Genomic DNA, 15,609 nt, shown 5'->3' on the forward strand with positions numbered 1-15,609 from the left:
CTATACTATATATAGTTTCAATATATTTATATTTATGTATATATTCTCAATTTACAGTCTATAAAAGGGAACAAGGAGGAATGAAGGTCCAGGATGGGCATCAGGCAATTGTGGAGCAACTATATGGTAATTTTTATTTATTATTACTATTCTTACTATTAATAATAATTTTATTTTTCAATATCAGTTATTTTAAATTTTACTATAATAATTTCCATGCATTGATATTTTACAGTTTACAACTTTGTTGCTGTGCATCGTATTGGTGAGTCTCATCAATTTTTATTTAAATTTTGGGTGATAGTTTAGTGAAAATCCTATCCTATTTTGTCTTTATAATATCGTGTATTTTTGTGTGTGAAATACGAATCTGTAAATTAAAATCTGCTTCTTTTCTGTAACTTTTTCTACTTAAGAGCAACAATTTTAATTTATAGATTTATGTTTTACGTACAAAGTATACAATATTGTAAAGTTTTGACAAAATCGGAGATGATGGAGCTGTTCTTCAGTATTACTGAAGTTTCTTTCTATAAACGACATTACTTTACAATGCAATGTAGAAACATAGATATACAGATGATATTAAAAAAGTAATATATTATACACATTATTGAATATACATGCCTTATCAAATATGAATAATTTTCATATTAATAATTTGTTTAATTTAAACTGTTTAAAAAAGAATTGCGAATCAGGCATAAATGAATATTGAAGTACAAAACATATATTACATATAATATATTTGACAATTATTGATTATATTTGACAATATAATTATTTGACAATTAAAAAAAATACAATAGTTTTAATTTAACATATGATATATAGTCAGAATTGTTTCCTATATAACAAAATAACAAATATTTATAATTATTTTTATTGTTTGCTTATTTTTCTTAAAAATAGAAAACAGATAAAATAATTTCAGTAATTTGAGTGTGCTGTCACTTCAATTATATACATTATCTTTTTATATTTACAAATATAAAAGCTAGTTTTTGTTCTTTTTTTCACTTCTTTGAATGGCTTGCCAGCTCTTGTATTATTAGCTCCATAACTGTTGGATTGTCTTGCAGAAACTATGTAAGTAATATTACACACACATTTATATTACAATTATAAATATATATGATGACAATTATAAATGGAAAATGATATCTAATTTTAAGTGAGGAGATAAGAGATGCATCAAGTATATAAAATATAATAACAGATCAGTTATATTAACTAAATAAAAAATTATCTTTTTAGAAAAAGATATAAACGCCTAAAAAATGATTAAAAACGATATTATTTTCACATAATTGTATTGATCAAACTTGCTATTTCTATTAAAATGTGATAAACTGCTTCAATTAAAATTAAATTATGTGAACTTACTATATTCTTTCAAATTACCACGTACACGCGCATTTTCATATATATTAAAATTATTTTATCCTATAATGTGTGCCTTAGGATTGTGTATGTTATTCAATTTAGAATTTTACTCGTTAGGAATTAATTTTAAGGGTTGCTCGCGACGATATTACAATAAATATATATATGGAATAGAAAGGGAGAAAATGACTAGTATGCATATGTATATCCCATATGTCCGGTTTTCAGAACCCACTAAATCCTGAGGTTATTTTGAGCTTTAAAATAGATCCCTCTATGATACCACCCTCAACGATGAACGGTTCCCTCATCGTATTTTTTTCCAAGTGTCAGCTTCTTTTCATTTTATCGATCCAGACATCAGTATTTAAAATATAATAAAGTAATTGTGAATTATGTAAAACTAGTAAAGATTATACAAGAAAAGTAAAAGAAATATTATTCGTACACTAAAAAAAATTATTAAATTTATAAATATTTATTTCAATAATGCCTAATAAATTATTTATTTGAAACAAATAAATATTTATTTGTTTTGAAACGATTTTCTTATATAAAATAAATATTTTTCACATCGAATCAATATTATTAGTTTCAAATCAATGATTTATTTGGCAGTATTGAAACAAATACTTATTCGAATTCAATAAAATTTTTTTAGTGTACAGACACGCGTAGAAAGTACTATATTTCTTTCTCTCTTATTTCTGATACATAAAGTGATAATCATTTAAAGTCGACGTTATTATCAAATGTGTGAATCACACAAATGACAAGATATTTAATTGGATGTTTTGATAATGTCCGATATGAACGTTTTAAAAGATTTGCCTTTTGTAAATCAATTTTAAATAATTTGTTTACAAAAAGTTAAGTAACCAGCCAGAACTTTAAATTTTCAATCTTTAACTATATTGCTCATTAAGTAAATTCTTCCAATATGTGGATTTTCTTTCTATGTATCTAATCATTATTGAATAAAATACATGCACGATAAAATATATAAAAAAAAGAAACGGAATCACACGAATGATTGATATATATGCATATACTGAATCACACGAATGATTGATATATATGCATATACTGAAGCATATACACACACACACACACGAATGATTGATATATATGCATATACTGACAATGAAGCAAAAATATAAATTCTAATTTAATAAATTATATATTATATATAATAATAATAATAATAATATATACTTACAATATATGTACATGTAGACTAAATATAAAATATAATTAACATAAATAATAAATATTTAATATATGTTTATATTGTACATGTACATTGTACATGTACATTGTACATGTACATAATATGTATTGTACATGTATAATATTATATACAATATTAATTATAACAGTATGAATTTAATATATGATGACTACAGAATTATTTTCGAACAATTTAATATTTATGATTATTTTGATTATTTACTTCTTCCTCTTAAAAATAAAAAAAGTATACAATTTCAATAACTTAAGTATATCGTCAATAAATAACGTATTTGATGCATAGTTTTTTACAAATTCAAAAGTTTCTGCTTTTCTTCACTCCTTTGTGTAGCTTGTTAGAGCCTGTAGTATTAGCTCCATAACTGCTGGATTATTCTTTGGAACCTGCGTATGTTTTATTATATGTATATTAAAATTGTTTTGATAAAATACAAGTACTTTATATATTTGACTTAAATATATTTGTATATGTATTTTAAACTATAATTATGTAATTGTACAAGGTGTATTTTCTGATCAACATGTTTACAAAGAATAATACGTATCGATTAAAATGATATAATTAATTAAAAATTAAATATTTTATACAAAAATAAAATTAGATCTGGTATAAAATAAATTTTGTGTGTTAATCGTATTTTGATCTTTAATCATTTTTTGTAAAAGATTCTTATTAATTATAAAACGATATTCTTTTTTCTTTCATGAGCTTTTTTGCATTAATTTTTTTCTATTTTTAATTATTTTAATTATATATTATCTTATTAATACGTATTATATGCTTTGAGAAATTTTTTATTGGAAAATATATCTTAGTGATTCCATAATTATATTAATACATACACCTCTTATATAAATACTTAAGTAAAATATACAATTACATGTATATTGGGTAAAGCAATTTTAATATTAAAACATGAAAATACAAATACGTGAAACTAACAATAAAACGAATAAAGTAGAGATTATCACATTGATTGTATGTGAAATTTGTAATATTGTATTAAATTTTGCTTAGAATTATCGTTCAAATTTAGAATTTTAATTATTACAAAATAATTTTGAGGATTACTTCTTATGATATTATAATGAATAAGGAAGCTGAATAAGACAAAAAGCTGAAAAGAAGACAAAAAGTTATTTCTATGTACACCTACCATATGTCCGGCTCTATTGACCCAATACATTGCGAAGTTACCTCTAGCTTTGACATAGCCCTTGACGACATTATCTTTATTAACGATCGGTTCCCTAATCGAATATTTCCAGGCATCAGCTTCTTTCCATTTTAGTTTTTCGATCCAAAGCAGAGTACCTAAAATATAATAAATTAACTATTGATTATGCGAGAATTTAAAAAATAATATGTTTAGTAACTCAAAATGAATAGTGTCAGTATAAGAGTACAAGATATACAGAGTGATTCATTATTGGCGATGTAATTGGAAAGATGATAATTCTACATAAAAAAGGAAAAATAGAATAACATTTTATCTTGTCAAGTTTGATTTTCTACAACATCAAGTTTGAAAAAATTGAAAAATTAATATATTTTAAAACTCGAATAACTTTTAATAAATTGTTTAAATGTACATACATTATCAAAATACAAAGAAAAAAAATAAAAAAATAAATAAATTAATAAATAATAAATAAATAAATAATTATTAATAAATTAATAATTTCTGTTTACTTGGCTATTTGACATATATAATATATTTATTCTTGATATTATTTTGGATTTTAATAAAAATATTTCAATAATAATTTGGATTATTTACAATCAATATTGACATAATATTTTTAATGTCTTAATTAAAGTTTTGTAAAATAAATTAAGACAAAACAGACAGACAGTTTTAATTTAATTTATAATTTTTGAATTTTACATATATAAATGTTATTAGCGTTCTTTATTATGTGTCGTAACGCATAAGAGAAAACAAATTAACTTACTTAATGTGGTGACAACTAAGTCCAAGTTACCATTGTATACAAATACTTTCAAGTTGGTTTCATTAAGTAATAGTTCCACTGAAACAAAATATATTTGCATTTAATCAATTAATTTCGAGATTTTAATAAAATATACAATAAATCATAGTTATACAAAAAATCTCGCGAAAGATTCAATTTCAGAGCAAAATATCTGATTGTATGTGACAGATTTAACATACAAGCTCTCTATTTCTCTCTTTTTATAAATATAACTCATGAAAATTGACACAACAGCTAACTGAAAGCTTATAAACTCTACTTTTTATATTCATTTTACTTGAAAGCAATGACAATGCATTTATTAAGCTACATTACTATTTTTGTTTTATTAATACATATATATATATATATATATATATATTTGATTTATACTTATATTGGTAACAGGCTTCATAAAATCTTCTTTTAAATAGTTGATAACTTCTACACTTTGGTGGCCATGCCTGACTTTAAGATCGAGCGTTTTTTTTACTGAGCCATTCATTAAATTATCAAGTAAATTTTTCTGATGTGGAATAAAAGGTCCATATATAAATAAGTCTGCAATTTGTGTTAAAAAAAACAATATGTGATAATGATTATTACATATATTAATTAATGAATCTATTAATGTTATATCTATCATAATTATAAGTGTATACCAGCAACAAAGGACCACATAGGATATAGTGATATATCATAGGATATAAATTGTCTTTTTTCCAAAATATTGTAAAAGTCAATATTGTAAGTTGTATTTAAAATTATTTGTTGAGTGATACCACAATGTTTAGTTGCCATTTTCCATTCGCCCATTTTAATTATTTCTTTTGTCTTTTTTGCTGCAGTGTCAATGTCTTTAAAATCATGCGTATCAATCATACCCTGTAAAATATATCCAAAAATTTTAAAACAATGCATTAATAATTGAAAATTTTGTGAATAAATTTTGTAAAAAAATGATAGAATTTTACTCTCTTTTCAGTGATATCATTACTTATTGGTTTTTTAAATATAATATTCTATAAAAGCAGCACTTTACAATAAATTTCGTAAAAATACCACAAAGACGATGCATAATTAAATATTACCATGTTTAGTAGAAATTGCGCCCATGTCATGACACAATCGATAGGAGAAATCCAAGCATCTCCAAGTGCAACGCCTTGTAAATTACTTTCGATATTGCCAGTTTTTTGGGCCTAAGAAACACAAGTTTGCGTTGACACATCATAATCTTTTATTTAATAAATTATTGTCTGTTTATTGAATACAATTATTAGTGACAATTACTAAAGTTATTTATAAATAATATGGCTTATATAAAAGAAAGAGAGAAAATGAGGAAGTGTTTCACGTTTCATGATTATCTTAAATATCTTTGTTGTCTTTATAATATAAAAATACGTCTCAGCAAAAGATTAAAACGATTAAAGACATACACATATATACTTAACTGCATAATTCTTTTATTTATTAAGTTTTTAAATTATGTTTGTGTTTCTTACTTGAGCCCAGATAAACGCAAATTCCGCACCCATTTTTCCACCATACGATTCAGTGATGATATACGTCGGGACAGACTTAAATTTCGGTAATTTATCGTAAAATCCTCGAATACATTCTAAAAGATCACACGCGATCTCAGTGTTTGTCGTCGCGAATGCTGATGAACTATTAACGTAACTGAAGCCAGTGCCAACAGGATTATCGATAAAGAGTACATTGTAATTTTTGACCTGTAACACAAATATATATCGATATAAGGACTGTTTATGAGCTTATTTTTTTAAATGAATTTATGGTTAATATATTTAAAAAAGCCGCAGTTTTTCCCATTTTATTATTCTGTGCTTTCGTTATTACTTTTTTATGAAAATAATTTTTTTCTACGTTTTTCTATTATATTAAAAAATATAATAGAAAAATACACATGACAATAAATATAGATTATATGTAATTCCGACAGAATAACATTCTAAATTCTTTTGTATATCACGCATAATTAATTACCCAAGTGTAATTCCTTGGTTTTAAATTCACATCAAGGGATCCTAGTTCTTCAAAATTTCCATATGCGGTCGATGATCCGCCTGGTCCACCTTGTAACCAAATTATTAACGGTTTTTCGTAATATGATTTAACGTCTGCTGTAGTATAATAAAGCCACCAAAACATATGAGCATCGGGACGTACTTCAACATAGCCCCATTCTTGTTCTCCAGGACCGAATCCTTTTCTCCCTTTGTTGATTAAAAGAAGTTTTATTCTTAATAATTATATTAATAAATTAAAAATTGCGAGTAACAGTTACTCGTAATTGGTATCGGAAATCGCAAAATTATGTCAAAAATTGTCATAGTAGTTGATTATTTCACATGTACTTTTTTTTATCTATTATATATCTAAAAATCATAATTAGCTGTACGAAATTGTGTGATAACAAAATATCTGTTATCCGGAGATAAATTTAGCTTACCAATACTTCCAGAAACAAAGCACAATATAGTAAAAATGCAAATAAGTAGACCCTTCATCGTCTTGTGTTTCTTCGGCGAAATCTTTTTGAAACTAATCGTTATTAAGATTACATTGCTATACACAGAAAGTGTATATATAAATATGCCCTTTATTGTTTTCTTATCATGTTTGCGCGGAAAGATCTTTCTAAAACTAATACTTGACATAACATTGCTACCTAAAATATATAAAATATTTATTTTATTTTACATGTTTATAATTTGCTTCTTTCAAATGTACTTTTGATATCTCGCTCATAATCTCCATAATCTACTTATCATATCTAGCAGCAAAAATCAATCATTAATACAATAATATAAAATAAAATCTATCGCGTTGATATACGATTTGAGTTTTATCTTACCATTTAATTTCTTCATATCAACAATCTCAGATCTTTTATATCTTTTGAAAAAAGGTCTGTATCTCGTTTTTCTTTGTCTGTAATTTGTCATTTCGGAAATCTCATTGGCGAATAGATCATCCACAGCTTTTCATTCCTACATGATCGTCATCATTTATACTCGTTTTGTTTCACGAAATCTTCACGAAGCTCTTAATAAAGGAATTTGTGATGAACTTGTAAATTTTGGCGAGCTTTAGTAAACTCTTTGCTGCTGAATCGATTACCATCGCTGACAATAGAATATGCATCTCACAACGTAGGATTTTGATAGGATAATGATTTGATAGAAAGATCCCTAGATTGCGCTTATATACATATGTATATAAACAATGCATTGCAGTAATTATATCGAAACTTTACGTTTCTCAAAAGTTTCTTCCTTTTTAAACGATATTGCTTACGATGCAGAGTTATACATATACATATATGCGCAAGAGATTAAAAACGTAGCACCAATAGTTTATATAATTGAGGATTATTTGTTTATTAAGTATATCACTTAGGGCCGGTTGTTCCAATCTCTTAGTAAATTTAATCTGACAGATAACATATCTTCGTCTTTTTTCAAATAAGTTAAAAAAAAGACGAACATATGCTATCTGTCGGATAAAATTTACCAAGAAGTTGAAACAACTGGTCCTTTAATCAGTTTAATATATACAATAATATACACACTTTATCGGGTGTGAATTATTTTCATCAACAATTTGCTTTGAAAAATGTCTAAATACGTTGTCGCTATGATATGTTTATAAATTGTTTTTATAAGGCTATAATTGTAATGATAGAATATACATAGAATTAATTAAAGAACATAATGACGCATATATATAATGTTTGCATTTTTATCTTCTCGATCGAGTGTCGTCGCTAGATCACAAGTAGATCTACCACAAATAATATAATAAATATATTAATTAATATATAGAATATATAGAATATAATATATAGAATTCATCTCTTTTATTTATTAACTTATCTGGTATAAAAAAGAAACAAACATTTTTTTGTCGTGTCAGTTGCTTGCTTATGAAAAAAATATTTTCGGATCTTTGGGACAATTCGAAAACTATAAATGGTATTTGTCGCATCTTAAGATAATCCCCGAACATATATCACATTTATATCAAAAATTATTTACTTTTTGCCAATAAATCATATATTAAAGCTACTACAATAGACTCTAACTACTATATTATATATATATATATATATATATATATATATCATATTATAATACTGAAGACAAAATCTTGCAAGTTTTTCCTCGCAAGTGTCAATCATTAATATGTTTACACAGTCAAGATATAAGATTATAATACTGAAGACAAAATCTTGCAAGTTTTTCCTCGCAAATGTCAATTATTAATATGTTTACACAGTCAAGATGTTAAACATAATGTAATACACATATGTTTATTGCAAAGTAAAGATAGAGAGTTATAATAAAATTTGAAGTTACGAATAAGTATTAAACTGTATTAAGAATTTGTGTATATGTTGTGTGTGTAGTCAGTACAAACACGTAGAAAGTAATATATATATATATATATATATATATATATATATATATATATATCTTTCTCGTTTCTTCTGAAGTGATAGTTATTTATGGTCGACTATTATCAAACACGTCACGCAAATGACAAGATATTTATAAGTCGGATGTTTTGTAATATCCTATATGTGTTTTTTTTTTAAATCGCCTTCTGTAGATCAACTTTGAATAATATTTACAAAAAGTCAAGCAACAGTCAAAACTATAAAATTTTAATTGTCCTCCTTAAAAAATACATATGTATGTAACAATAATATATATATGTATATAACATATATATATATATATGTGTATAGTAATATATATTAAATATGTATGTATGTACATATATACATATATATAACATACATATGTATATATGTATATAACGTATATATATATAATATATATTGTTATATATATATGTATATTGTGTCTAATATGTACTATATTATATATACATATAGTATTAATTATACATCAGTATTAATGTAACATATGACAAATAGTCGGAATTATTTTCTACTAATTTTAATATTTATGATTATTTTGATTGTTTGCTTCTTTTTCTTAAAAGTAAAAAAAATAGATGAAAAATTTTATCAGTAATTTGAGTGTAACGTCCCGTAAATATAATACACATTTAGTTTTTTAAAAATTAAAAACTAGTTTGGTTTTTTGTTCACTCCTTTATTAGATCCTGTAGTATTAGCGCCATAGCTGCAGGATTGTCTTTTGGAACCTGTGTATTGTTACACATTACAAATACATAAATAATATTTAAATCAATAAATGTGGTGCTGTGTCGATATCAAGTACATAAAAGAAACCATAAACTGAAAATAACTAAATGGATAATGTTTTTTTTTTTTTTATAAAAAGACACATCTCAAAGACACATATTCAAAAGAGAAAATTATCTTCTTAAAAAATGCATGGTGTATACGCATCTATAACTAAGTTAAAAAGGATAATATTGTTTAATCGTAATTTTATTGATTAAATCTGTTATTTCTACTGAAGCGTGATGATATAATTTTTCTCCAATTAAGAATTCAAAAAATGTCAATAAGATCCATTGTTAAATGAGATGTATTGCAGAAATTAGCTGTAACTTAGGTCATTGACGATTTATCAAATAAGTAGCTTTCAATTATGTTTATTTAAATTAAAAAATTTTTAAGGTCACGGAATACAATTTTAATATCAAAATTATTAAATAGTAGACTTAATATAGCGGACTCAAAATTTAAAAAATGTTTTTTAATATTACACATTATAAATCCAGACCTTAAAACCCCTTGAGTTTAAATAAACATAATAGAAATCTGTTTGATAAATTGTCATTGACCTAATAGCAAATCACAGTTAACATTTACAATAAATCTCATATTTAACCATTGAAATCTTATTAACCATAATCAATACCAAAAATTCCTTTTGAAAATCCTAACAAAAAATTTATTTTGTTTGCAATATTCTAGCACGTTACATATTGTAATTATAATATAACAAAGTTCGTGAAAATAACCGAGAAAATAATTTTGTAACTTTAATTGCAAATTTTTCAAAATTTTGATATGATGTTTGGAAACCAGATCCTTGTTTAATATCCAAAAAACGACTAATCTCGTTCTGGGGTTCAAAAAAGTTATTTTTTTAACAGTGTCATTGCTTGATTTCGAATTTTATTTAGATTACGAATTCATTTTGAGGATTGCTTGTAACGATATTACAATAAATAAGGAAGTGGAATAAAAAAAGAAATAATGACATTTCTATGTAGATACATACATGGTGTCCGGCTCTGTAGACCAAATACATTGCGAAATTATCTGTAGCTTTGACATAGCCCTCGATGATACCTTCAACGACAAGCGGTACCTTAATCGAATCATATTTCCAGGTGTCAGCTTTTTTCCATTTTAGTTTTTCGATCCAAGTATAGGTGCCTTAAATATAATAAAATAATCTCTAATTATGCAGTAGAAAAAAATAATAATAATATGTGTAATAACTCATATGAATACACTGAAAAAACTGATTGGTAATAGTTATCAAATATATTTAGTTGTAAATTTAAATTGAATATTTGATAATTATTATCATATTTGATAATAGTTACTAAATCTTTAGTGTTAATAAGAGCGTTAGCACAAGATATAAACAGTGATTTGTTATTGTTTAAATTTATCTTACAAAATTTGATTATCAATTTTTTTATATACGTTAACGTTATTAACGTTACTCCTTATGTGTTACAGCGCATAAGAGAAAACAAATTAACTTACTTTTTGTGGTGACAACTGCATCCAAATTTCCATTGTACACAAATACTTTCAAGTTGGTTTCATTGAGTAATAATTCCACTGAAACAAAATATATTTGTATTTAGTTAGTTAAAATTTTAGGGTTTTAATATAATATAAAATTTAAAAATTGCACACAAGTCATACAAGAAATGAAACATCTTAACATCTCTTTCGCGAAAGATTTAGTTTCAAAACAAAGTATCTGATTAGATGTGTTGTGATAGATTGAAATTTATACAAGTTATTTCTCTTTTTTTACAAATTCTTATAACTCATGAAAAATTGATACAAACAGCTAATCGGAAGCTTTAATAAATATTATTTTTATTCGTTTTACTTGAAAACAATGACAATGCATTATTAAGCCACACTACTATTTTTGTTTTATTTAATACATATATTTGACTCATACCTATATTAGTAACGGGTTTCATAAAATCTTCTCTTAAATAGTAGAAAATTTTTTCATTATGGCCATGAATGACATTAAGACCGAGTGCCTCTCTTACTTGGCCATTCATTAAAGTATAAAGTAATTTACCCCGATTTTGAATACGATGTTTAGATAAATCTAGAATTTGTTAAAAATACAATATACATATATATGTTATACTGATTATTATATTTATTACTATCTATATTATTATATGTCATTAATCATGAGTGTACACCTCTATTAAAGGATGATTGGCTTTGTGGTAAAAGATGCGAATAATCCCCATATTTCTTTTCTTCCACAATATTGTAAAAGTTAACGTAAGTTTTTATTGCAATGATTTTTTGAATATAAGACCACAATTTAGTTGCCATTTCCCACTCGCCAGATTTAACTTTAGCTTTTGTAAGTTTTGCCACAGAAGTAATATTTTTAAAAATTTGCAAATCCATCATACCCTGAAAAAAATATTTAAGAATATAACAATGCATGAATAATGAAGAATATTGTAAATAAATTTTGTAAAAGCAAATGATAGAGAAATCCAGTAAATATAATCGAAGCGTATATGTGTTTTATTCTCTTTTTCGATGATATCATTATTTGTCGATTCTTTTATATAATATCGTATAAAATCAACATTTTATATTAGATTAAAGATAATACAAAAATGATGAATGATTAAATACTACCACGTTGCATAAAAATGGCGCCAATGTCGTTACAGAGTCGATAGGAGAAATCCAAGCACCTCCAAGTACGACCCCTTTTAGATTACTTTTAATATTACCAACTTTTTGAGCCTAAGGAATATAATTTTGCGTTGATCAATTTTTATTTAATAAATCGTTGTTTGTTTATTAAATACGAATATTAAATACGATTAGGGACAATTATTAAAGTTATTTACAAATAATATGACTCAGAAAAAAAAGAGAGAATGTCTCATGATTATCTTAAACATCTCTGTTGTTTTTATAATATAAATACGCGTCTCACAAAAAGATTAAAAAGATTGCAGACACATACACACACACACACATTGAACTGTATAATTCTTTTATTTATTACTTATTATATATAAGTATAGTATGTTTGTATTTCTTACTCGAGCCCAGACTAATGCAAACTCCGCTCCCATTTTTCCACCATACGATTCAGAAATGATATATGTTGGGACAAACTTAAATCTCGGTAATTGTTTGTAAAATCCTCGAATACATTCTATAAGATCGCGAGCAATCTGAGCATTTGTCGTCGTGTATACCGTTTGATCATTAACGTAACTAAAGCCAGTGCCAACAGGGTTATCGATGAAGAGTACATTGTAACTTTTGATCTACGATATAAATATACATATGTATATCAAGGACTGTTTTCGAGCTTATTTTAATAAATTTATATAAATTTAAAAAATCAAATTTTTAAATTTTATTATTCTGTTTTTTTTTAATTTTCATGAAAAACGTTATTTTTTTATTATATTAATTAATACTACCGTACTTTTTATATTTTAATAAGTAGAGTCCCAATCATTAATAATTTATAAGTTATATACACACACGACAATAAATATATATTATACGTCTCGAGATAATAATATTCTATACTTTAATTTTTTTTTACGCATAATTCATTACCCAAGTGTAATTCCTTGGATTTAAATTTAGATCGAGAGGCCCTAGTTCTTCGAAATTTCCATATGCGGTCGAAGATCCTCCTGGTCCACCTTGTAACCAAATTATTAGCGGTTTATCGTAATATGATTTAACGTCTGCTGTAGTATAATAAAGCCACCAAAACATATGAGCATTGGGACGTACTTCAACATAGCCCCATTCTTGTTCTCCAGGACCGAATCCTTTTCTCCCTTTGTTGATTGAAAGAAGTTTTCTTTTTAATTATTAAAAATTTTCATAGATTTTCATAGATATAGATGACTTGCTTACTTTGTTTTGTGAAGTTACGAGAAGTTATTTTATCATATTTTTTTATTTTTACAAGAAATACTTCAAATGTTCGTCTTTAATTTGTATTAAAATTATTTTATAATTTATTTTAAGTTACCGTTGCGAATTTGATAAAAATTCTTTTGCTCGTATAATATTATATGTATTTTTTACTTGCTGTTGTAATTTATGTATCATTTATGGTATCTTTGATGAGGCGCGAATTCGGAAAACTATTATTTATTATGAAAAAATTCTACAGGACTTAAATTGGAACATAGAATGACTTTCGGATCAATCCACTCTAATTATTTTTATCCAATAATTTAATTTAAATATTATCTACTAACAATGACTAATACTATTGAAAGTAGATTTGAAGCATTGAAGCAAAATATATGTAATATCTTTTTTTAAGTATTTTATATGAAAAAATTATAATATGAAATATATATATAGAGGATGTATTTTAAAGTATACATCCGCCAGTTTCAATCGTAACATTTTATATGTAGTTTTTTGTCTCTCCTATTTAACAATCATGATCAGCTATATAATATTATGTGATAACAAAATTTATTATCCCAAAGTAAAATTTGTATTTTATCTTACCAGTACTCCTAGGAATAAAGCAGAATATAGCAAAAATACAAATAAGTAGCCGCTTCATCATCTTGTCGTGTTTCTGCGGCAAAATCTTTTGGAAACTAATCGTTGCGATTATATTGCTATACACAAAAAGCGTATATATAAACATACCCTTTATTGTCTTCTCGTGTTTGCGTGGCGAGATCTTTCTAAAGTTAATCTTAGAAATAATATTGCTATGTAAAATTCAAAACAATTAAAACATCAGTAAAATAGAACTAAAATCATACAACAATGCGATAGATTTTGATATTCTTTATTGTTATACTAACAGCTACTTTTGACTTTTGAATATACCAGATTAGTATGATTATACGCGAGATATCAGAAGTACATTTGAAATAAACGACTTATACAGGTAAAATATATATAAATATGAATGTTTATTCTATTTATTTGCTTAAGCTTAAAATTATGTGCACAATCATATCCTAAAATAATCATTTTGAGATACTCTGTGTGCATACTTTACCGAAATATTTTCTTTAATAATTTGCTAAAGATGTACAGTTTACAGATAAAACGTGTAGCAGTTGTCATTGCTATATACGTTTATAAATCATTTTTGCTGCTAATTATAACGACAGAATGCGGAATTTAAAGAACATAATGCGACGTGGTTCGCATAAATTAATAATGGATTAGTTCGCATTGTTATCTTATCGCTCGAGTGTCATTGTATGTGAATAACAAATAGATCGCAAACATGTAAAATAAATCTAGCAAAAGATTCATTTCATACGAATTACTTATTAATTTATCTTAAAATAATTTTTTTTATGTCTGTTGCTTGTTCATGAAAAGAAATATCCTTGGATCTTTGAAAAAATTAAAAAATTCGGTGACGTTGCTTTTTAGAATAATTTCCGAATACATAGTCCAAGAACGAATAATGCTATATACTAAAATAATGCGCTCATTAAATTGTAATAACGTGCTTGCTTTGAGTCTGCACTGAAAATTATTTTACTTTATGCCAATAATGTATTGTAAATTAAAGCTATTGCAATATCTGATTAAACTTTTTAACTAAATTACTATTTTGTTAATTGAACATACATATTATATTAATATTTAAGTTAAATATACGTTTTGTTAGATTTAATATGTTGTATTTCATTTGTGTATTTTTATATGTTCAATTAACAAAATAATATTTAGTTGAAAGGTTTAATCAAGTTAATAAT

The 15,609-nt window shown here is 25.1% G+C and overlaps 2 protein-coding genes and 1 long non-coding RNA gene across 3 annotated transcripts in view; 1 reads left to right on the forward strand and 2 right to left on the reverse strand.

Moving 5' to 3' along the window:
* Positions 1 to 15,609, forward strand: part of LOC146724728 (uncharacterized) — a 69,027-nt gene that overhangs the window by 568 nt on the left and 52,850 nt on the right. Inside the window, exons 2-3 of the long non-coding RNA XR_014923978.1 lie at positions 58 to 126; positions 236 to 265. This is a non-coding gene — a long non-coding RNA (uncharacterized LOC146724728). The remainder of the gene's footprint in view (positions 1 to 57; positions 127 to 235; positions 266 to 15,609) is intronic.
* Positions 2,795 to 7,194, reverse strand: LOC114935363 (retinoid-inducible serine carboxypeptidase-like). The gene is made up of 9 exons (XM_029308190.2): positions 7,094 to 7,194; positions 6,628 to 6,857; positions 6,123 to 6,353; positions 5,706 to 5,816; positions 5,277 to 5,499; positions 5,008 to 5,175; positions 4,594 to 4,671; positions 3,795 to 3,952; positions 2,795 to 3,021 (listed from the first exon to the last, which is right to left on the reverse strand). Exons 1-9 carry the CDS (start codon positions 7,149 to 7,151, stop codon positions 2,953 to 2,955), a joined length of 1,326 nt encoding a protein of 441 aa, XP_029164023.1. The 5' UTR covers positions 7,152 to 7,194; the 3' UTR covers positions 2,795 to 2,952.
* LOC114935365 (retinoid-inducible serine carboxypeptidase-like) lies at positions 9,520 to 14,480 on the reverse strand. Its single transcript, XM_029308192.2, has 9 exons — positions 14,387 to 14,480; positions 13,466 to 13,695; positions 12,934 to 13,164; positions 12,518 to 12,628; positions 12,061 to 12,283; positions 11,802 to 11,960; positions 11,369 to 11,446; positions 10,872 to 11,029; positions 9,520 to 9,819 (listed from the first exon to the last, which is right to left on the reverse strand). Exons 1-9 carry the CDS (start codon positions 14,445 to 14,447, stop codon positions 9,760 to 9,762), a joined length of 1,311 nt encoding a protein of 436 aa, XP_029164025.1. The 5' UTR covers positions 14,448 to 14,480; the 3' UTR covers positions 9,520 to 9,759.

This window comes from Nylanderia fulva, unplaced genomic scaffold (genome assembly GCF_048542155.1).
Source record: "Nylanderia fulva isolate GAGA-0341 unplaced genomic scaffold, ASM4854215v1 Scaffold12, whole genome shotgun sequence".
Taxonomy (NCBI): domain Eukaryota; kingdom Metazoa; phylum Arthropoda; class Insecta; order Hymenoptera; family Formicidae; genus Nylanderia; species Nylanderia fulva.